This window comes from Gordionus sp. m RMFG-2023, chromosome 3, assembly GCF_954871325.1.
Source record: "Gordionus sp. m RMFG-2023 chromosome 3, tfGorSpeb1-WG-v2, whole genome shotgun sequence".
Lineage (NCBI taxonomy): Eukaryota > Metazoa > Nematomorpha > Gordioida > Chordodea > Parachordodidae > Gordionus > Gordionus sp. m RMFG-2023.
In genome coordinates, this window is record NC_088777.1 from 10490853 (window position 1) to 10516710 (window position 25858).

The following is a 25858-nucleotide window of genomic DNA, read 5'->3' on the forward strand; positions in this document are numbered from 1 at the left end:
ATTTTTCATAAACTGTTTAAAAAATTGTTCCTTCAATCCTGATTTTTCTATATCAGCTAAAACATCTGGAAAACACCCTTGGACAAAATTCGCAGCGGCTTCGAGAGAAGGTTGAAACGAATATTTAATCTCGTCTAACTTTTCTATCGTTATTTTATCTTCTTTATACCCCGCCTCAATCAAGATTTTCTTATAAGCCATTATAGGATCATGTTCCATCATCCACGCACGTCTCCAAGGTAATAACAAACCGTCATGGTACTCTTTTAATTTTTTTAAATGTGGGCTAAATTCTTGATTATCTAAGGCTCTTTCAGTCGCGTAATTTAAGCTGCCTACAATTCTATCGCCTAATATTATATTAATAGAGCCTCCTTCCGAATTTATAACTTTTAGTAGATTAGCGAACGCTTTCAGTTGATCCCCCACCCAATGAAAACAACATGAAGACACAACGTGATCAATAACGTCTCCTTTAGTAGCGTTTAAAATATTTTCAGCCGCATTTTTGCTAGCTATATCTATATTAGCGAATGTCAAAGATTTTTTTTGAGAACAATATCGTTCCCTAGCGTATTCGGTCATTCTTGAGAGCAAGTCTATCCCTAAAATGTTTACTTCAAATTCAGTATTGTTATGAGCAGTTAATAAAGTTTTATATAGTAAATTGGTGGATTTACCATCTCCGCTACCGACATCTAATATATTATCGTGTTCCTTTATAAGTGGAACTATGCGGGAAATGAGATATTCGTAAATAGAGGATTGATATGAATTATGGCTGGCGTATGCCTCACAATCTGAATTCATATGCATTCTTTTAAAGAATTTTTTATTGTTATTTTTGTTAATTAAAAAAGTTTTTTTACAATTTGTATTTATAAGACATATGACAAAAGGTTGTGCAATTAATGATTTAAAATTTGTTTGTTTGACCAAAATGAAAGGAACCAAACCACCATTTTTTGCAATATAACGATAATAATTATTAAATTATAAATTATTGTTTAGAATCAACTAGTTTTCCTTTATGCTAGTTAGCAATAATAAAATAATATTTAATATGTTTTATTTTTTTATTTAAAACGAGATTATCATAATGATATTTATGGAATAGAATTTGCTTGCAGTTATTCCGGAAGTGTGTCATACGAATAAAATATCAAATTAAATTATTCTTGATATCATATAGTAGATATGATAAACCAGGTTAAAGGTATACATATATTATAATAAAAAACAAGTTTAGTCAATAATTTATGCCTTTTTAAAAACTAATTATTGCATTGAATATCCTCCGCAAATGCTAAACCTTTAATAAAATTCACACGGGGAGACCGTGGTTATTGTGAGCACTAAAAATGCAAACATCAATAAAATTAAATATTTGTACTTCATTATTTTTAAGAAACATATCTCATTTCACTCCTCTTTATAAGTTGTCTAAAAATTAATGCATTTTATATTATTTTTGTTACATTTAAAAAATATATATTTAGGGTTGGTAATATTTAGGGGAAATTTTCGATTAGAAAGAAAGCTGTTTTGGGAACTAAAAATTGATCACTTTTGCACCTTGCCGAAGCTCACTTATAAACATTGAATTCACTCCCACATTCAGATAGACGAGGTTTTCATTTTCTACTGTAAATTACTCTTTGTCGGTAATATCAGAAAAACATCTGTCTAGAGAAAGCAGGCTAGGCTCATATCCGGTTCGAACCCTCCCCTCAGGCCATTTTTTAAAATTCATTGGGGTTGGGCTTAATATTTTTTTAAAGAAAATATAGGACCGATTTGCATAAATTTTTTAAATAAAATGGTAATATTATAAAATTCTTGTAATTAAAAAAGGCACCAATGTTTTTCTTATTTGTTTGTAGGATGATCAAAAACTCGAATATGCTCATCTTAAAAATATAAATAGAAAAAAAAGTAAATTAATTCCTATATTTAATAAAAATCGGCGGGCGGCCAAATGAGTTTTATTTTGGGTTCGGGCTTTTCGGTTATATAAAAAAAAATTGTTTAAGATTAGACCGGACGGGAAAATTTAAAAAAATTTTTTGGGTCAGGTCGGGTTTGAAATTGTTCGATGAAAAACTATAAAGTGGCCCACTTATGGGTGGTTTGAAAAATTATTTTTCTTTATTTTTTCAGATCAAACGAATACTGAGTCATGTATTTTATCTTATAATTGCTGGATAAGTAAATCTGAATAAAAAAGAAAAATCTTAGTTAACTTTAATAAATAATTGGAAAAAGTTTTTATATCCCTGTGAAGAGTTTTAAAATATTTACAAATTATATTTTTTAGATAATTAATTAATTGTGCAGATGATGAAATTAATATTTTAATTTTAAAAAAAATCCCACAAACTTTTAATTGTTCTTAAAAGATAAAGAGTAAAATGAAACATTTGTTTTATTTACATTTTGCTTAATTTAATTTTTATTTTACATCGATATCAATTTTTAATAAAATAGCAATGTAAAAAAGGACTTTATATTTTTAAAAAAGAGAATATCCATAGTCGTAGCTGGGTGGCGGGGCATTTGGAAATTTGCCTATTCTCGTAAATATCTTATTAAGATAATAACCCCCCCCCCCCCAATGTATACAATAATATCCACGATAAACAAGAATTTAAAAGAAAAATTCGTAAAAGTTATTAATTTTTTAAAACACGCTTGTAATTCCAATTTGTTTGTTAAAAAAAAGCATTTTTATAAAAAAATAAAGTAAAAAAACCAAATTTTTTTTTATAAAAATCTAACAAAGCCAAAGGCAACAATAAGTGGTTTTAAAACTCCAATAAAATATACGGGAACCCCCACATAATAATGATCCCTCTATCAGCAAAATCCTTGCTACGCCTATGATAATATGATTAAATATTTTTTAAATAATGGGGATAGCAGACTCACTAATTATAATCCTGCGATTATATAATTTTTCGTCCTAACAAAGAAATTTTAACAACATTATTTAATTGCCTTTTTTTAGTTATACATCGTGTTTTTTTTTATTCAAATACTGGCAAAAAGTCACCATATTTTTTTTTAAAAAAATAGGAACTATTAAAGTTATATGTTGTAACATTTCAAATGCGAAGCGTCAGGGGGAAAAACTAAATTTTTTTCGCACTTATCCGGTATTTTGCAGTTATCCGTTATTTTTTAATTTATTCATGGATTATCATATTTTTATTTTAAAGTTTTAATATAATATTTATATAAATAATTTTCACCTTTTAAGGAAATTCACTAATTTCTGTCTTTCTTTTTTTTAAATTTCATAAAAAATTGGACCTTTGATATTTCATTAATTTAATAAGTTCCTTAGCTGTTAAACATTATAAACAATTAGGAAGTGTGATTAGATAAAAATTTAGATTCACGATTAACCGATATTATTTTACATTTAATGAATATAAAAAAGACATTAAAATTCCCATTTATCCTATAATTATCACTTAACGGATTTGCATTTATAAGATAGTATTTATTATTTTTCAAACAATATTTTGAAAATGGCGCTTTTCCTTCGCATTTAAGAATATTGGATTCTGTATATTTATTTTTAAATTAAAAATTATTCCAAAATATTTACTAGCCGTCCGGCTTATAGCAGACTTGTAGTAGTACTCTATCATAAATTATCATGTAACTTATTTTTTTAGCATATGTTTAATAATATCTTGAGTCCCCTGGCAGTGAGTTTGATCTCATTTTCTATATATTTTAGAAGAGAATCCTCATGATTAAAATTGCTATTGAATCTGACATAAATTTCTGCATATGGGAATCTTAGGGTGAATGTTTATGTTAAGTGAGGGTGTAAAAACATTTTATATGGGAGGATAGGCTTTCAACAGGATAGGTCAAAAAAAATTTTTTTTGGATAAAAGATTCTGTCATCGGAGAGCACTCCAGAATTGCAACTTCCATATTAATAATTAAATCACAAGTTTTTAGTGGCAGATTCACACGGTGAAAAATTATTTGCTTTTCGTGAGGAACCTCTCAAGTTCAAACCCAGGAATTTTTTTTAGTTTTAATATTTTCTTTACATCTGATATTTGTATTTGTAGTAATGTAGGAATATTGTAATATACTATTTATACATTATGAATGATTATATTCGTCAAATCTCGGGTGGTAGACTAATCAACAATGGAATCAATAATCAATATGGGTACTCTGAGGGGGGGGGGTCCGCCGATATTGATGCAACAAGGGAAACAATATTTATATTCTAGGCGAGATCAATCACACCAAGGTTGCTAATATTAATGCTTTTTTGAGAGATCAAAATTTAATTGGGGGGAGAAGAGTGGATGTTAAAAAGGTCACCACAAGGTAAAGGTATTTTTTTAGTAGAAACTTTAAGTAGTGGATGCCTCTAGGAGATGTAGGTTTCTTTTCAATTAATGAAGGGAAATTGTAGTAATGTAGGAATATATTGTAGTATACTATTTATACATTATGAATTAATATATTCGTCAATTATAAATGATCTATATATATATTATGATTAATAATAGGGTGAGTTAACTACCTAACATTCATATCTATTATAATGTGATATTCGGATCTCTAGATATATTTTTATATCCTGCCTTTTATTTGTATGTGTTATATGGATGAATAAATATTGTGTTTGCAATTATTATTCTATTTATAATAATATTCGATGCGAATTTTCTTTTAATGTAAAATATAACTCACACTAGACGGGGCATAATATTATTTTAAGCGATAAAAATTTCGCCTTACACATCCTCTTCTTCCTCAAAAATATAAAAATATATCACTATAAAAAAGAATTTAGAAGAAAAATTGTAAATGTAAATATTTTAAAATAACGACTATAATTTTAAATTTTTAGAGAAAACATTTTTATAAAAAAATGAGTGAAAACCCAAAATGATTTTTATAAAAATATAATATCGCCAAAGGCATACAATAAGTAGATCTAAGGACCTCTAATAAAATTTATATCGAAAACCTACCTATAGAGCCCCACCTCTCTTAGAAAAATATAGATATGCCTATGAGGATGGGTTATGGGTTAAATTAATTCATTGATTTTATATTCCTCTAGAATTTTGATGTAAAAAGAAATACCTGGAACAAAAAAATAAGATTATATATTAATGCTAAAACGAACACGATTCTCATTCTTAACTAATACTTAAGGATAAAAGTCTGAAAAAAGTTGTTATATTTGTGAAGTTGGAAGTAAATGGATAGAAATACATATGATTAACTAAAATACTAATGGGAAAGACAATCACATAGAATACATAATGCTGATATTCTATATTTTGAAGATTCAACCCGAAAAACCTTCGAGTGACATTTGGTTTATTATTTAACAGTCCATATGATAAAAAAGATCCCTTGATCTTGACATTTCTTTCACATCATCTATCCATGAAAAATATTTATGATAATAACGCATGGCAAAATTTAAATGACACTCTCCTTTCTCATGTAATTATAAAGGCTTTAGAGAAATTAAAATATGTCAGACCAACTCCTGTTCAGGTATAATATAGTGATGATTTTATTAAATATTAATTATTAAAATAAGGCTGCTACAATTCCTCTCTTCTTAAGAAATAAAGATGTCTGTGTTGAAGCTGTCACAGGTAGTGGTAAAACACTCGCATTTGTTATTCCTATATTGGAAAAATTACTTCGTTCGAATTGCAATATCAAAGATTTTAAAGTATGAATTTTTGGAAATTTTTACCTATATTTTAAATTATTGATTAGAAGTGATTTGTATGGTAATAAATATTTTTATTTAATGTTGTGATAACATCAATGAAATAAATCTTGTTAGTCAATATTTTTGGAGTTATTTATACACCTTTCTTATTATGTTATCTTCATTCTTATGGAAGAAATATGTATTTGTATAAGATATATTTTGTTATGTTATCTTTGGATCTATAAATAGTCAACCCTTGTTGCAATATTGCCCATGAAACAAATTATGGAATTAATTATCTCATTTTTCTTATAACCTTAAGATAAAAACCATTATCCTATCCCCTACTAGAGAATTAGCTCAACAAACCTATCAAGTCATTACAGAACAGTTTTTAAATTTCTTTGCAGATTATTACAATACAAATATCCCACACAAAGAAGGTGACTTAAATACAACAAACAACTTTAGCAATATCAAAAATGTGGATGATGTAAATGTCTTGAACAATGAACAAAATTTGAACACTACATCAAACACTCTTACAAATGAGTCTATTAATCCAAAATATCTGGATGATTCAAATGCTTTAAATAATGTTAGCAACACAAATTTCATTCCACAAATTGTTAATCCAATTATCAGATGTTGTCTAATGGTTGGTGGTTTAGGCAGCCCAGAGCTAGATTTGAAACGTTTTGTGGAGATGGGAGGCTGCCATATTTTGATAGCCACTCCTGGGCGACTTGAATATCTATTATCACGATCTATTAAAATTACGATCAACAATGGCATCTGTCAACGACCAATCACCCTTTCAAGGTTTTATTAGTTCAATATTATAAAAATTTCCTAGCTTCATTTTTTTTTGTTATAAAATAACTTTGTACTTGAAAGTAGAACTGTCTAATTTGCTATTTATTAAATCATTCTGAAATTGAAATATTTACTAAAAATGTATCCAATACTTTATTTAATAATTTTTTTGTTAATGTTATTATTTTGCAGCTTTTATATGTTAAAATAAGTATTATAATGGTTGGTTTTTGAGTCAGGCTAGACACCTATTTTTATGTGCCCAACAGTTGTTTTGCCTTTTTAAAACTTAGAATTGGGCTAGTCTTTATCATCATAAAAACTATACCTGATCTGACATCATTTAACAGCTGATCGATTTTTAAAATCTGTTTATGAGATCAATTTCTTTATTAATATTAATTATATTTTAATTCTATTCATAATAATAATCTAATGATTATTGATTTTATGATAAATTGATTTCATTAAAAGATTTTTAAAATTGCTTGGCTGTTAAATTAAATCATGTCAGATGACTGGGTTGGATAACTTGTACAAAATTATTTTATATACATCGATTTTAAGAAAAACATGATTTTAGAACAAAACCTTTCGATTTTTACGAAATTTATTTCATAAATTAAGGGTTGAGTAAAAGGTTAACCTGTTGCTCTTATAACTTTTGAGGTATTAGGGATATAAGCATAAAAATTGGTCTTTTTATGATGGTTGGGTTTGATTTAAATAATGATTGATTAAAACTACCTTCCTGTTAGATAATATATTTATTATCGAACATAAATTTAAATCGAGCATTTTTTGCCCAGAACAATATTTAAAAACATTATTTCACATAAATGGGTAATCCCGATTTTGATAAAATTTTAAACGTATTACTTTTCCATTTTGAAATCGGTATTTTAACAAAACGCGCCCATCGTTTTTTATGAAATTTTATATTTTATTATAAAATATATATATATTGAACCCATCTAACCAATTTTTGAAAAAAAATATTGAAAGTTTTGCATTATTTTTAAATCTCAATTTTCAGAGAAACTTATCGATCAAATTCCAAAAAAATTTGAAAATTTTAAATTAAATATATTCTTAATTAAAAACATAAATTTGCAAAAAAAGGCGAATAACACTTTTTTAGTACTATAAATATTTCAAAACGCTATGTTTTTAAGTCACTTGGTATACTCATTCTACTATTTTTTTTATATCACATGTAGGTGTGTCAATGAAATCGAAAACTTGGTATTAGATGAAGGGGACAAGTTTTTGGAGATGGGATTCATGCCTAGCTTACAAAATATCCTCAGCTACTTGCCTAAACAGAGAAGAACTTGCCTCTTTTCAGCTACTTTGGTAGGTCATCTTAGATATTTATTTTCTCTTTGGTCGGAAGACCATTATTTGTCATTAAATTATTTAGAGTTGTGACAACACTATTTTATATTTTTTTACTACCTTTCTATCCCTAGATTTGTCAAATATCATAATTCATTTAACTCAATTTAACTGTGATTCACAAAAATAATAAATATTCGAATTTATTTTGGAGATAAATTAATGTGTTGTGATGAAGAAATATGGAATATGCTTAAATTTAGTTTTATATTGCTTAATAGTTTTCTTTAAATTTATATTTAACGATCGCTTTAAATTATATGTAGAATGAACAGATCGATGGCTTAATCAAGGCTGGCCTAAGAGATCCCGTTTCAGTGATAGTTAGACAGAAAATGGCTTCCTTGTCATGTGACCCCACGATAACCCTTGCAACTAATAGCGTTCCGGCTTCCCTCAAATGTTTCTACCACGTTTCGGACTACTCATCTAAATTGAATTCTCTCGTGGGCTTGCTCATAAGCCAGGATTCACCTTTATACAGTGCCAAGAAAATTTTGGTATTTGTTAGCAATAGATCCAGCGCCCTATATTTTGCCAAAGCCTTAAAACTGTTTTTCGATGAATTTTACGGTTTTAGCGACGTAAAAGATGCCAAAAATAATGATAGGAATAATTATAGAAATACGATAACGGGGCAAAACCAATCAGAAAATTTCGAGACTGAACGTTGTCGCCGAGTTAGTTCTTTTAATTCATACAAAGAATTTCGACCTCTCGTGTCTTGCCTACACCGCAAAATGAGGGCTTCAAAACGTTCCAAAATATTAGGTTCCTTTAAATCGCTAGACGATGTCGATCATCTCGACAAGACACCCAATAAAAATGCCGGAAATTTTATATCTGGAAAACTCGAAACAAATTCGTCGATATCTATCCTTACCGCCGACACTTTAACAAATATAGATGAAATTTCTGACACATCTACAAAAAAACTAGTCAAAAATGCCAAAAAGCGGGGCAAAAGCGTATCTAATCTTAGCCATGAACTAGATACGAAACACATCCTAATAGCGACGGACCTAATGGCCAGGGGAATACACATTTCCGGATTAGACTGGGTAGTCCATTTTGATCCACCCAGTGATGGTCAGATGTTTGTTCACAGGTCGGGAAGAACAGCCAGAGCTGACCAACTAGGCCGAGCTCTGCTCATGTTACATAGCCCTGGGCCGGAAACAGATATAGTGGAATATCTGGCCGTGAGTTTTGGCGTAGCTATCAGACCCTTACTTTTAAAGGGAAATAAAAGGTAACTTTAAGAAAATATATTTTATATGTGTAGTAATTTTCAAAGGAATCAAGATTTTTTAATGGGTACTTAAAATAATTTACTTTTTCAAGTGTAAGAAATACAGTGAAGAGGGGGATATTTTTCACCAGATGTTAAAACAAAATAAAAGGATATTATTATATTTTTATCTTAATCATACTAAAACATTAATCTATGTTAAAAAAATATTAAACAACTTTTTAAAAAAATGCCGCACTTGAAGTTTATAATTAAAAAAACTTTTTTAACATAAAGAAAACATATTTTTTCACATATCATTTACATAATTTAATATTTTTGTATATTTAATTTAATATTAATTAATTTTTCAATCTTTACACATATAATGTTTAATATAGACTACTTACTTTATAATTTTAATAACTCTCCTTTACTCCCAAGTACTTCTGTAAATTATTCTTTGCCAATCTCAGATGGGAATGATATGGAAAATTATCAATCACATTCTAGCATTTCTGCAAATAATAATTCTTTAGCAACTATTAATGAAAATATAAATCATTCTCAAGTATCCTCCATTCCTAAACCCAAAAGAACATAAAATTGTTGGAACAAAGATAAAATTGAAATGGTAATGAAAATTTTAGTAATGCCAGAGGAAGAACAGATGAAGATTAAGGACATTGCTAAATTTGTTAATATGTCGAAGGCCTCAGTACATAAAATAAAAAGGGATACATTCCCAGAAATTATTGGTGAGCCTTTAAAGGAATTCTCTCTTAAACAAAGAGGGAGAAAAATAAAAGATACAGCAAACATTGAAAGGCAAGTTATGGATTTGCTAATGGACAATAATACCTTCACGGTGAAGGATATAATTGAGAATTTGCCTTCTGGTTTGCCAAAAAATATTGGAACCATAAGGAAATATATCAAAAACATCCGATGGTCCAAAAAAAGAGCTGGGAAAGTACCAGATTGCAGGAATACACCAGGAGCTATCAATATTCGGCAGGTATATTGCCGCAAATTGCTGAACATCTCCAGAGAAAGACTCTATTTTCTCGACGAAACAGGCATCAATTTTCATGTTGTACCTGTCTATGCTTGGGCACCACTCAATGTGAGACCAACAATAAAGGTTCCATCCTCAAAAGGGAAAAATGTAAGTGTACTTTGCACTATAGGAATTTGTGGAAGTTATACATTTTAAAATCATCGAAGGATCATATAATGGTATATTATTCCGAAATTCGTTAATGGAGATTATTAGTATGTTACCACCAGATGCCATCTTAGTTATGGATAATGCTTCTATACATAAAAGTCATCTAATTGATGCCTTTAAAGAGAGAATAGAGTATCTCCCCCCATAATCACCACAATTGAACCCAATTGAAAATTTTTTCGGGGTCTTCAAAAACAAATATAGGTCATTAATTCCCAGACCAAGCACAAGGGACCACATAATAACAAATATTAATCAAATTATGCATCAATTTATTCCTTATGATTTTACAAATTTTTATAATCATATGCAACAATATTTGGAGCTGGGCTATCGTGGACTACCTATTGACTAAAGTAATCTAATTATATAATAAATTACGATTAACATTTTTTAATATTTTAATTAAATAGGTACTACTAAGCAAGCAATTTATGACTATGATATGAACTACCATTAAATATTTCATATTTTATATAATCAATATTCATGTATTAATGTAATTACGAATTTATTATATAATGTTTATATGTAATATACGAATTGAATAAAATATTAAATTAAAGTTATGTCTCAAATATGATAAAATAAAGTGAGAGAAAAAAACTATTTTCAGAAATAAAAGATTTTGACTAAGATCTAATAACTAAGATGAATAATTTATCATTATTTTTAAAATTATTCTACATAAAATATCGTTAACTAAGTTAAAAGAAAATATGTGATGACAAAACTTTATATTTTTTTAAAAAAATTTTTTAAGTGTGACATTTAATGTTTAATATTTTTTTAACATAGATTAATGTTTAAGTATGATTAAGATAAAAATATAATAATATCCTTTTATTTTGTTTTAACATCTGGTGTAATATCCCCCTAATACGGTACCTTAATAATAAGGAATCTTAATTTAAAACGCATTTCACTTTATTTTTGATTTTATTTATATATTTTCACTTTTAGAGGTATTTCTTTTTTGGGCTTATAAAAGTAGATGTGTTAAATATTAGTTATTAACCGATAATTGCTCAAAAAAATCTACCCACTTGGAGGTCAACCGCACCTTTTTAAAGAGCAAATATAGGTAGGTCCTGAGGGAGGGGCATAAATATTTTAATTATTATAAAAGATTAATATGATTATCTAATAAAAGATTGATATGATTATCTAATAAAAGATAATTAAAATAGCTTTTGATTGCAATGTTGATCATAATTCAAGTGGGTCGGTCTAGGTCTTACAAGATCAGGAATTTGTAAAAGAATTATAACATAAATATTCAATAGAAGTATTAAATGAAGGCTATGGTTGTTAGATAGATTTGGCCTTGACCAGGGTATGGGTTAAAACATAAAATTTGTTATGGTTAAGGTAAAAATATATTTTGACTAGTGTTATTTATCACTCTTATTGGGCGCATCTAGGTTTGAGGAGTTTAAAAAATTTTTATAATATCATTGGAATAATTAAATCAATCGATGATTTTTTTTGGATAAAAAACATGATTTTGATTTTTTTGTTTTATTTTGATAATTATTTGTTTACTTTTTTCGCAAGAATTTTATAAATTTTTATAAATTGAAAAAATGATTTAGACCACTATTTTAATTTTACATGAAAAATAGCTTAATAAATTTATTTAATTTTTTTTTGATATTAGGTCACACTCTAATAAACTATAATTTTTTTTAAAGAACTTATCTTTTAACCCCCATCTCCTCATATATTTCCATTTTTAAGCCTTATTTCAAACCCTGAAATTCCTGATATATTGGAACTCGTGCGATGTGAAGCCCAAAGGGACAGATCCTTCATGCTTAAAGGTGTCAAAGCGTTTGTATCGCACGTCAGATCCTACGCTGAAAATAAGCTTAATTTGATCTTCCGGGTTAAAGACTTACCGCTCGGCGAATTGGCCAATGGTTTTGGTCTTCTGTACTTACCCAAAATGCCAGAAGTAGCTAAGCAACATAGGCAATCCGATTATAACCGATTAAATCACGCGAAATTGAAGGAAGAAGTATTTGTATCGAATATCGATTCGAAACACTTGGATCCATCATTTCTTAACCCAGAAAAAAAGGAAGAAAGAGGTAATGTGAAATTAGAGCCTCTTCTATCAACAATAAGAGGGGAAATTTTGGGATTTAAAGTTCCTTTTCCGAGTCTAGACATTGGAAGCGTACCATACACTGACCCGGACCTCGAAGAGAAAAGATTGAAAATTTTGGCCGAAAAGAAATGTTCCGATCTTATCAAAGGTTCTAACACTGAGGATAAACCAGATTCTAAGATAAAGGGATCAAAAGTAAATTTTTCTTAAAAAAAAAATTAGTAATGTTTATATTTTATTTATATTCGGTTAATTGTGTAGAATTGTTAATATATTCATGGCTGTTTGTGAGTCAAAAAAAATAATTTTGGCAACTTTTTTCATTAAGTTTGAGGATACAGCAACAACCAAATATTATGTAGGTTATAACATTGAAATTTGTCAGAATCACTTAGACTAATGCATCATTTTAAGCGCGATGGCACTCAAGCGATGAAATTTTTAAAATACATAGTGCTAAATTATATAGCTATATGGCACTTACTATTAACGATACCTAAAGCTAGGGTTTAACAAATTAGGTGTTTTGTAATCTTTAAATAAAACTATGATTTAATAAATAATATATTACTACCATTTACTTAAATTTAGAATTAACACAACTTGTGAGCATATCATAAAAATTTTTAATATTGCAAATCCTCGAATAAATACTTGATATGTCGACTCACGAGTTAAATTCATAAGCCGACAATTCTTTTTAAAATTAATAGTTCTGAAAATTTATTTTTTAATAACATAGATAATTTGTAATTTATTTATCTATTTTTTCGATTTATTAAAAAAATAAGATGAAAACGATTATGAAATATATTTAATTAAATGAAATTTGTACCCTGGCTAGTGTTGTTAAACGGCTCATTTTGAGCCGATTTTTAAAAACGGCTAACTCATTATTTCACCCAGAAAAATATTACGTAAGCCTGAAGATTTTGCTCACTGAAGGAACAAAGATCCAATCATATATTATCGAAATCTCGAGGCTAAGGCAATATTTTTCTGGTTAAAATATTGAGTTAGCCGTTTTAAAAAATCGTCTCAAAACGAGCCGTTTAACAAACCCCTAGCCATTAGGTCCGTCGCTATTGCCAAGTATATATCAGAATTTAGACACAATCTTCTAACATGCTGACCAAATTTCAAAAATTTAGCTCACTATCTACTGAAGAATTTACTTGTGAATAATTTTTTTAGCTACTTTTTCCTCTACTCTTCCATTCTCTTGGTTTATTTTGATTCTTAAATTGATTAGTTTCTGGAGGGAAAATTGATTCCGACTTTAAGCAAAAATAAATATTTTTATTATTTCAATTTTTTTCTTTTATTAAATATCTGACTACCGAATTGGGACCGGTTTGGTCAGGTCGAATCAACGCGATACTTGTCAAATTGGGTTGGATTGTATGGGTCGGGTTGAGAGTAGAAAATAATTTATTGATTTGTTTTTCAGCAGGCAGCAAGCAAAATTTTAACTGCCGGCTACATGTTGGGGGGAAAAAGAAAGCGCCTAGATTCTGTTATTTTCAGTAATTGGAAATTGGCTTAAATCAGTTTCATTTTATTTAATGTAAAACTAAAAAGTCATTTCTTAAACTATAATTTTCTAAAAAAAAACGAGTCTGCTTAGGAATTTAGCTCTTGAATCTGCTCAGTATTCTTATGCGCTAGTCGAATCAAGTCGAATTCGATTTTCCGACTAGAAACTCGAGTCATGGCTAAGTTTACTCTCTTTAGCCGGATTTTATATTTAATAAATTGATTTTTTAAAATTTATTTTCTTGTTTTAGAAAATTTTAAGTCGGAGACGGAGGGCAAAAAGAAAGCAGGTTTTGGATAAGAAAGACATTCAAGAATTCGCTATAGACGCCAGGTTGCTTAAAAAGCTCAAAAAGAAAAAGGTATTTTTTTTTATTATATCATTAAATATATACACTATTAGTACTAGAGATCAGTTACCCGGCCCCTGGTAAAATTAGTTCTGGATCTGGCTGAACACCCGAAAATTTTTACGGTTCGGTCCGACCCAAACTGAATTCTAATTAGTTTATCTTATATCGGAAACATATAGACCCACTCGCCATTGCACCCGGGCTGGGTTTATTTTTTTAACAAATGAATTTAAATTATATATCAAATCAGTTGAAAAATCGCGTGATGAATTGTATAGACATTAATTGTTTGCTACTCCTCTTATTTATTTTTCCATTTCGCTTTTGAAACAAAATATATCCAAAATGATTAAGAATGACAAAATTAAAAAAATTCTGGGTAAGCTTAGAAATTAAATTTTAAGAAAAAATCCAAATGAAATTGAAAATTAGGTCGCACCTAAAAACGTGTACCTCCGATTTCTGATTTTTATATAAAATCAATAAATCTATCATATTATGGTAGCTATTAAAACCAATGAACTCTGGTGGGTCAAGAAATTATAATTAGTAGACTTGTTTCTATAATCGGGTTTTTTTCAAAATAAGTAATGCCATACAATGGCTAATGGCAATGAATATATATACAATTATCAAATTATATTCGTTACATATTGCCGGTAATAATTACATATTTATCTTCGTTCAGATTTTTCGGAACTTTCTTTGCATGAGTTCATTTATAGCTTATGGTTTGTAACAGCTGTCTACATATAATTAATTTAACTGTGTGATTTTTATGGTAGTCTTCCTTTGATATAATTTGTTGACTCTTCCCTCGCCATTTTCGTTTTTATCCGTCGTTTTTATTTTTTATTCGCCGCCCTTCTATATTTCCTTCTCCCAAATTTTTCTCCTACCTGATCCTCTTGTCCTATGATAGATAGGGCTATACCAATATTAAATTTCGGTATCGGATCCTCGCCGATATTGGATTGGCCGATATTTTTTAATATGCAGCTGATGCCGATTTTATGCAAATTTTTATTTTATAGAAATTTTTTATTTATTTTTGAACTAATTTTCCTTTCTTGTAATAAATCTTTATAACTCTCATAAAAAAGTGTCTTATAAGATAAAAATGTTTAATATTTTTTTACATTTTCTAACCATAGAAGAAGTAAATAAAAGAAAATTACCCAAAATTTTATTGTGTCTTGTTTAATCATTTGAATATGATTAATTAACAAAGATATCAATATTTTTACTATCGATTCTCTTGATTATTGGATAATGCTCATAATTTTCCAACTTTATCATACCTTGCAGGTTAATATTTAGCATCTCCTGCAACAAGTGCTCAATTAGTATCAGTCTTCAGCACCGTTGGTGATGGCTTTCATAGGAGAAACCTATTATCACATAAACTTGAGGCTCTTATCTTTATAAGGAGAAATATCGAATATTATAATTTTAAATATTTTATATTTCATTTATTTCTCAGAGACCTGCAGAGGTACCATTTGCACGGACGGACCCGGATTTTTTTCTAAAAAATCTTCAGGCTCGACCCTAATTTTTTTAAAATATATTTTATATATTTAAAATTTTTATATCTAATAATGGCGATTTAAAATATTTGATTTTAAAATATATGGCCCGGCCTGGGTATTTTTAGTAAAATTTTTTAGGCCCGGCTCGGGTATATTTAAAAAATTAAAATACAGGCCCAGGTAGGGCCAGGCCTGCTGGTGATTATTTTGTTAATTGATATCTAATTTATTTTTACTTTTTATTCAAATAAAGATGCATAGTTTGTTATACAGAAAATTTAATATGAATATATATATATATAGGGTGCTAGCATATAAATCTTATTCATATTAAGTCTAAAATAGATAAGTAAAAATTCTGATCATCATTAAAAAAAATTATGGAAATATAATTATTCTCTAAAAAATAAGACATTTCTACATATTTAAACCTAAGATATTTTTAGAATTTTGAATTTTAAACTTTGTAATTCTTTTTGATTTTAAGAGCCGAAATAAGTTAATATTTTAATGAAACGCGTAAAAAATAATTATACAGATTTTTATTATCTTTTATTACATAATGACAAAAAAATGAATGTAAATATCGATATCGGTTATTCGTGAAATGAATATCGCGAATCGGTGATAAAATTGTGGTGCAGCCATAATTGCCAGTTTTCTGTCGGTAAACCATGAATTTTATTCGATGTCGTATGCCTAATCTCCCACTTTCTAATTAATTTCTTTTTTTTGCAATTTTTCATCTAATTGAGCCACTTTGATAGGTTTTAAAATTATTATTATGGCAACCCCCCAGTGCTGCCTACTCATATGCGACAGGCCATCGAAATGACACAATTATTACCATGGATCCATTATTGAAACTTCACACGCCTTATATCTTACCATTTTTCATCCTCGAGTCAGTGACCATTATGAAAACCTGATAGGCAGGATCAATTACGAAGGGAAAGACTCTATAGAAGTGCGAATGTATTTATCGAAGAAGGCAATTGTGAACAATAATTATGTACCACCGTTTACATATTATATACGATAAAAATAGCTTGGGTGGACAAAAGAAAGTTCCAAACAAAAAACTGTTTAACTGGTGAATTGTTAGCCATTTAATCTTATTTCAAAATAAACACTCAAGACTAACTCATAAGAAATCGAGCTCATTCATAGTTTGATGAATTAAAATTAATTATTATTTTTTACCTTAGTCTCCCATTTTTAAAAATATAAACTATTCACGATAATTTATTTTAAAATTAATTGAATACAGATAAATACCAGTGATTTTGATAAAGAATTCTATTCTGGGTTGTGAAAATTTATGCCATTTCACGGTAATTTTTTTTTTACAATAACTTATTAATTTCAAAAATTGAATTTGTTGTTAATAAAACAAGTATACATTATTTATATTATGTTTTATTAGCTGACAATGAGTTTAAAGATGTAAAAAATTTAATAAGTGACTGATGGGAAAAGATTCCTCTTTTAATTTGTAAATTTCTAAACCGGAAAGCTAGGGCTCTGTTTTACCGATCAAAACAGATGCGATGAAAAATTTTTAAAAGATTTGTCCCACCAAATCCTACAATTATTTTAAAGTCCAAAAAAATTGTTCGAATCGGGCTATGGAAATCAGGATCTGGCCGACTGATTCCGGGAAAATATCTATCAGAGTTTGACCGATTCTATTTCTGTCAGACTTTGGGCGCTGCTTTATGCCATATCATGATAATATATATTAGTGATCTGCATCGAGCCTAATTTTCAAGCCCGGCCCGAAATTTTTTTTAAAAAAAATTTACAGACCCGGCCCGAATTTATTTAAATATAGAAATTAATTCTTATAACTCAAAATAAAAGACATATGTTATATGTCGTTTAGTTTCAATATATAAAATCAAATATTTTTATTTTACATAAAAAATTCAATATATAATTGATAGATTTACATATATTTAAAAAAATTTCCAAGGTCCGACCCGACCCGGTCCTAATTTTTTTAAAAATATTAGGCCCGGCCCAAACCCAATTATTTTAAATAGAATTAGGGTAAAGCCCGGCCCGTTCGGGGGCCGGACTCGGGCCGGGCCTAACTTTGCAGATCTCTAATATATATATATGTTTTATTGAACTATAAATATCTATCCCCCCAATATAACATTTACTTTATATTATTGTTAGGTGCCAATTTTTCAGTTATCCCATCAAGTCTAAAAAAGGCTAGGGCTCAATTTAATAGTTATATCGTGACAGCCTTTTTCGCAGAAAAAAAACACATTTCGCATACTTTATAATATATATACATACAATAAAAAAACAATGATATTATAAATATTATACAGAATTTCCCCAAAAATTCATAATAAATCTCTCGAGTATCTATTTTTTTTAACAATCCTTCTCTTCTGCTGAGTATTAAAATGTTCTATATCACTTTTTTAAAATTCTCCACTCAGAAGAGCATTTAATAAAAAAGATTTCTTGTATTTTGAATAGGAAATCACGAAGTAATAATGGAAATAAATGATTATTTTCAATAATATTTTAACATTTTTATCGTGGATATATAAGAATATAATAGTGAAGAATTCATTTATCAAAAAAAGGAAGTATTTTGCCAAAAAGTGGATATGGAACACTGATACTCAGCCGACGATGTTATTTCACAATATTATAGTTAATTTCATATATTTATATTTTTTATAATGAACTTCTAGAAAAAATGAATGTTAATTTGTATAAAATATATAATTTTTTTTATACAACAATAATTTGCTTTGACAATTGAGGGTTAAATTTTCCTCCTTCTTCTATGCTATCGACTTTCTAAAAGAATAATTCTATTGTATAATAGTAATGTAAAAAAACATAGTGTACGGCATTCCCTTTATATTTGATTACCTTTAAATCTGAACGGCTATAACTTCTGTGTTCTTTTAGAATTTATAAAGAACAATATATTATTCGATACCTATAACTATACTCTATAAACATGTCTATAAATATTTTTAAGAATATAATCATATTTTTGAAATTTGCCCAAGCCCCATGCAAGGAGCTTTCTAATAGTTTTTTTGAGGCTATAATTAATCATAAGCATTTTTATTTATTAATAATGAATGATACGTAATAATTTCATTGTTCAAAATATAAAACTTTTAAATTGACGCTAATTATATATATAACATAAAAATAAGGATCTTAAGGAGAGATTATGATTTTTTAGCGTAAATCCTAAATACCGATCATACGCAGCTGGAAATCTTAAGATTTTGAAGTATTTTTTAAAATAAATACTCATAAAATTTTTCAAATTATAAAAGAGGGCTAAAACTTTTAAAATTGAACTTGATATAAATTTTTAATAATTATTTCAAAAGATTTTTTGCCTAATGCATATTAATAAAAACTATATTAGTATAAAATTTAAACCTTTAGTCTATTTAATTTTAAACAAGATTAAGTGGTTTGCCATGTCCGAGGGTTTACCTAACCCCAGTCTCCCCTACTTAAAATTCTTCCTCAATTTAATGGGAGAATGATGATGCCTGAAAGGACATTGGAGTTTTTTAGCTTCCCCATTGTCCAGGATACGGGATGCATAGGATCATCATTTCCTTAACTGGTTACAACAATGGAGGTGGATCACTTGAAAGGCATCTGATCGTATAAACTAACTAAAATTCTTTATGACCACATAAAAATGATTGGGTGATGAGAAAAAAAGCACAGTGATGGGAGCGAGGCATTTAAGATATCATGGGTGAAAGTGGTTATGAGAAAATTGGTTCTTCCGTGTTATGCTCAGAATCGTGGAAACATGGTAAAGGAGATTAGTAGGTCAACTGTTTACACTGTCAGACCTGGAAAACTACAACTAAACGAACATGAAAAGAAATAATATGGGTAAAGACCCAAATTCTAATAAATTTTTTTATGATGTTTGTAGCTTAATTTTTACCAGAGAGAGATAAGTATGAAAAGTCTTCAGAGGCAAGTTAGTCTTTTCAAACTTAAAACCTTTTTTTATCGAAGTCTTGGTCAAACCCGTAATTATTTTTACTCGTTCAATATCTTAAGAGAACATTATAAAATTTTATATTACTTTTATGATATGATATGTTTATATGATTTTTCTAGCAGAAAAATTAGATTTCAATATTATTGTTTTTTTTACTGGGAAACATTAAATCGTAATAATACTATTTATTTTTTAAGGGTTTTAAAACTTTAAATACATGTTTAATAAACTGTTAGGTATGTTGTACGTTGGGGTATTAGAGCCTAAAAATAAAATAGAAGAAATAAAATTAAATACTAATTCCTTTATTAAATACTATTAATTATAAATTAATCAATTATTAATTAACATAAAAGGGAAAAGTAACAAAATTAAAAATTAAGAAAATTATAAGCGAAAAATAAAAAGTGAACAACTCCAATTATTAAACCTTAATATATGAAAAATCCACAATTATCACGCGTTTTCCTCTCATTTGTCTAAATAATAAAGTAATAATTTTAATAAAACATTATTTTTGTTTGAATATTATCACAATTTGAATAATAGATTACAACACCCTTCCACTAGACCCACCATTCAGCGAATAACTAACTATCTTTCGATTTCCACTTTACTGATCTTATATATCCACTAAATCTATTCTGCTTAATCTTTAAGGTTTTCTAATTTCTAACACGACGGCTCTTCCTTTTCTAGTATTCTTAGTTTATAAGGACCATTCGTATCCAATTACAGCTTGAAATTCTTGAATTATATCTTCTGTTGCTTGTCAACCCCTAGCAAACGATCTTTATCTCTGTAGGCAATTGACGAACTCGATTAACTCATGCTTTCAACTATTCATGATGACTAGTTACCAATTATTGATTGATGCTATTCTTTCTTTACAATCTTTGTTTCTTCTAAAGCCCGTTTTAAATCTTGATAACTTATTCTAGTCTTTGCTTGTTTCTAACGTTCTCTTGTAACTAAACTCTTTATCACGGTAATTGATTATAACGGGTAATGGATTACGATTACATGTAAACGATTATCGATGAATTCTAGTCACTTTTTCAATTATAGTCCGTCTTAGATTCTTTTGGTAAATTATCCTTAATTCAATACACGTATTCGACACCCCTTCCTTTAAATCGCCTACATCCATTCTGAACTGCCCATACAGGATAACTAGTTATAAGTGATGACTGATTCTAAGACATTGAGTTATCCCAATCTTTCGCGAAGACATCTCTCTTGTCCCATAATGTCTACGATAAATATCTCTTATAACGATAACGCTCTTTTGTAACGATACTGCCTCTTATCACGATTCTACCGGTACCAATCTTTTGTAACAATAACCATTTCTTGTAATAAAGATCTCTTATACTATAACGATTTCTTGTATCTTAAATGCAAAATAAAAATTCGATCTCTAAATGAGCTAGATTGCGGCATGAATTTTCTAATAATGAAAGCCGTTTCTCTTCCTGAAGATTTTGGTTAATCAACAACCTTATATTTTGCTAAATATTATCAACTTACATAACATTAAACGTATATCTTTAAGAATTATAACAAATTTCTTTTAGCTAAAACGATCACTTGTACGTATAACGATCTCTTGTGACAAATTCCTTTTAACTATCAGAATCTCTTGTAACTAAAACGACTAATTCTATACTCTTTCGAACTACGACCATTTGCCTAGATATTGATACCATCGTTTCATTGATCTCATTCTTTGTTTTAGTGTCGATGGTCATTTCATACATCCCCTTCCCCTTTTATTTAGAATTTCTTTTCAGAGTTAATTAGGCTGAAGGTTTAGGCCCATAGAACATACTGTTTCGACACCATTGTTGTAAGTCGGGGTATTAGAGCCTAAAAATAAAATAGAAATAAAATTAAATACTAATTCCTTTATTAAATACTATTAATTAGAAATTAATCACTTATAAATTAACATAAAAGGAAACAGTAACGAAAGATTAAAAATTAAGAAAATTATAATCGAAAAATAAAAAGTGAACAACTCCAATTGTTAAATTCTTAAAGTATGAAAAATCTACAATTATCACGCGTTTTCTTCTCATTTGCATAGTCTAAGATACATCAAAATTACAAAAGATTTTCTTATTAAAGATTTTGGCTTTTTTAGGCAAAATTTGATCTAACAAAATGAAGATTTTTTTAATGTTTACAGCACTATCAAATTCTTATGATAAAAAATATATGAAAGTAATTGATTCCTTTTTTGTGGCACTTTTTTTTCAGGTAGAGATAATGTTAAACATTGAGGCGCGAATTTATTTATGCTTTCTTCAAGTTTAAGTTATATTTTCAATATAAAACTAGAGGCTGAGATTGGTTAGGTTATAATAAGTTGTTATATAATCTACTTGATAATTATTTTTAAAATAAAAATTGGACATTTGTATAAAAATATAACTATGGTAGGATTTCGACATATCGATACTTAAGGAATCAAAAATTTTGCACGTTTATATGCGAAAAAAAATAAACCCCTATTTAACATTAGAAAATTTTGGAACCAGGTATTCAAAAACCTTATATCCGAGAATATTAAAGATAAATTTTAGCAAACAGTATATAAAATGTTTGTACGAAGTTCCCCACCCCTACATTTCCTAGTAAAATAACGGGTATGCCTATGTCATATATTGTGTTAATTTATATTTTTCGTGTTCACGTAAGTTTAAATAATTATTTTGCTCTACTTTCCCTATAATTTAAACCGTTAAATTTTATAGGGTACAAAAAAAATATCTGAAGATTCATATATATGCTAAATCATTTATTTTTATTACATAATAATTTATTTGAACGATTATCTAGATTACCTTGCTTACCGAAAAGAAATTTAAAATTTTGATTCCCTTCGACTTCATCAAAGACAAAATAAAATAATTTATTAATCTTCTTTTGATATTACCTTGCGGCTATACGTATTTTTTTTCATAAGTTACAAATAATTCAAGGAGGACTTTCAAAAAAAAATTTTTTAACGCCTTTATTCATTTATCGATAATAAAAAAAATTTAAAAAAATGTTTATGAATTCGAATTGCGAGGTCTATGCCAACCATAATTCACATCAATCTTCTATCTACGCATATCTAATTTTCCGCTTAATTCCGCGCATCAAAGAACACGACAAGATATTAGACGTTGGTTGTGGAGATGGTAAATCAACCAATTTACTTTACAAAACTTTACTAACGACTAATAATGATGAATTCAAAGGCAGCGTTTTAGGAATCGACATACTCTTACCAATGGTGGAATACAGCAGGAAACATTATTGTTCAAGTAAGAATTCATTGGCGTTCGCCAAAATAGATATAGCTAGTGAAGACGCGGTCGGAAATATTTTAAGTACCATAAAAGAAGGTCTTATTGATCACGTGGTGTCTTCATGTTGTTTTCAGTGGATCGAAGATCAACCAAAAGCGCTCTCTAATCTACTTAAAGTTCTAAATCCGAAAACGGGTTCTATTAATTTGATATTTTTTTATAGGATCATAGAAAGTTTAAATTATGCAACTGATGTAATCCTAACTAATGAAGCATTGAGCCCATATTTAAAAAAGCTAAAGGAATACAATGAACGTTTTTTGTTACCCTGGAGGAGAAGTTGGATGATAGAACCCGACCCTATAAACTCTTATAAGAGAATCATGATCAAATCAGGTTGTAAAGAAGATAAAATAAAAATAGAACAATTAGACGAAATAAAGTATTCACTTCAGCCTTCCTCGGAAGAAGCTGTAAATTATGTCAAGGGATTTTTTCCGGATGTGTTAGCCGAAATTGACAAAGTTGGATTGAAGGAGGAGTTTTTTAAGCAATTTGTCGAATATATTTTAAACTATAACGAGAAACATTATGGAGACAAACTTAAATTCTGTACTCCATTGATGTTTGTTCAATATAGTTTATAAATAAAATTAGAGGCCAAATTTATTAATTTAATACCTTCTTTTATATGACGATTCTGATATATTTATTGATTTTGTAGAATTAAACGAAGGCAATTACAATAAAAAGACGATAAACTAGACCTTCATTTGTAAAAAATTTAGATATAAATATAATATATAATTTTATTGCAGTCATAATCAGAACGAAAATAAACGATTTATAGCTCAAGATACTACGACCTAATATTTTTTTCTAGTATGAATATATATTTTCCCTTCGTGTCTTTCAAAATTAAGACATTGCTGGAAAAGAAGTCTCATTTTTTAAATTTAATTGTTATCTTTTAACAAAAATCAACTTGAGCATATAATTTTATTATGATTAAAATCAGAAAGTAAATGAATGATTAAAACCAAATAACAAAAAAAGGGGGTACAAGATTTTGAAAAAATTCAAATAATTTTGAGAAAACCGGATATTTTAAAATAAGTTCAGGATTTTAAAAAAATTTATAAGCTGGCTAGGTTGACATTAATTAAATTGATTTCATTTATTTAACCAAATTTAAATACTAATTTTAATATAAGTTGCATAAATTTATATATTTTTCTCTAGAGATTTAATGTTTGACCACAATCCATACTCATTAACACATACATATATTTAATTACTATGTGAAGGGCTGATTTTAGCTTTATTACTATATATCTAGGCTAAATAAGTAGCTGTTAGTTGGCAATACTGAACAAATAACTTTTCACCAATGTAGTTAGTAGTATGAATTAATTAAAAGTCTTACCATGACGTCTAAAAAATATAAATAATTAATAACTTTTTGCCCATCACAACTTCTATTTTTTTACATAATGTTTAACTTATTTTCCTTATAGTATTTCCAATTAGCATTCATTTCACCTGAATACCCAAATCCAAGATGAGCAAATATATTTTAATATTCATACAATTAAAATTGTTTAAAGAAACATATTTGATAAAATTACATTTTTTTAAAAAATTTATTATTTTTTTAAAACTTATATATTTTGGTTTCGGTCACTGAGATTATAATGCTGAAATAATTTCATTTTATTATGTTTAGGGCTAACCCTTGACGTAGGTAGAATCCCTTGTTAAGATACTCGGTCCTAGCAGAGATCCGTTTTCTCAGTTTTTAAAGAAGGCCAGGGCACGAACGATGTTAGAGTCGTGGCTATTAGTAGTAGGAAGGATTGCTTAGTTGGCAGGTAGAGATGTGGAGTCTCGGTGTCCAATAGAGTATCCATCCACTGGGTTGCCTAGTATACCATTGTCGATATACCAATTATGAGAATTTAGCTTGCATTGTTCACTTATACCTTGTATTATGCTATTAATGCCCAGACAGAATAAAAAGGAACCTAGAGGGTCACCTTGTTGTATTCTATCGCTAGAAGAAATCAATCTATCTCTAAATTGAAGATGCGAAGGACTAGCATAATAATCGAAGATAAATTGTGAGTATCGTGGGTAGAGGGTGAGGTTAGGATTCAGAAACGCTCTACACCTTAGAGAGTTAAAGGCGTTCGAAAAGTCTATTTCAGCTAGGATATGATGAAATTTATGTTGATAGTAACCATTAATCAGATAGTCCATTTACTAATAAATTTAAAACTATATGGAATAATTCTATCAATAGTTATTATATTACCAATTCCAATATCAAATATGCATAATTTTGATATTTTATTCTCAAATATATTATATGAGATCATGATATGAAAACTTTAATTGCAAAGATGGTTTCATAATGGGGTAATTGATCTATATCATTAATAACAGCATTATTGTATGGTGGGATTTGTGATGGGAGAGGGGGAATACTGATGGTGAGTAGAACCAGAGTGTGTATACTTGAACACCTAGGTGCAATAGAGGGGTATAATATGCCTCAAGTAGGGCAAAGGCCTTTATTCAGCATTCGAGTTTGTGTTCAA

At 28.4% G+C, this 25858-nt stretch overlaps 1 protein-coding gene across 1 annotated transcript; it reads left to right on the forward strand.

Moving 5' to 3' along the window:
• The first annotated feature begins 1520 nt into the window (after window positions 1-1520).
• On the forward strand, window positions 1521-18302 carry LOC135926183 (ATP-dependent RNA helicase DDX55-like). Its single transcript, XM_065461937.1, has 10 exons — window positions 1521-1630; window positions 5337-5553; window positions 5600-5737; window positions 6045-6544; window positions 7759-7894; window positions 8203-9188; window positions 12139-12706; window positions 14299-14409; window positions 17203-17266; window positions 18117-18302. The coding sequence occupies exons 2-9, from the start codon at window positions 5440-5442 to the stop codon at window positions 17245-17247; spliced, it is 2598 nt and encodes an 865-aa protein (XP_065318009.1). The 5' UTR covers window positions 1521-1630; window positions 5337-5439; the 3' UTR covers window positions 17248-17266; window positions 18117-18302.
• Window positions 18303-25858: the final 7556 nt, after the last annotated feature.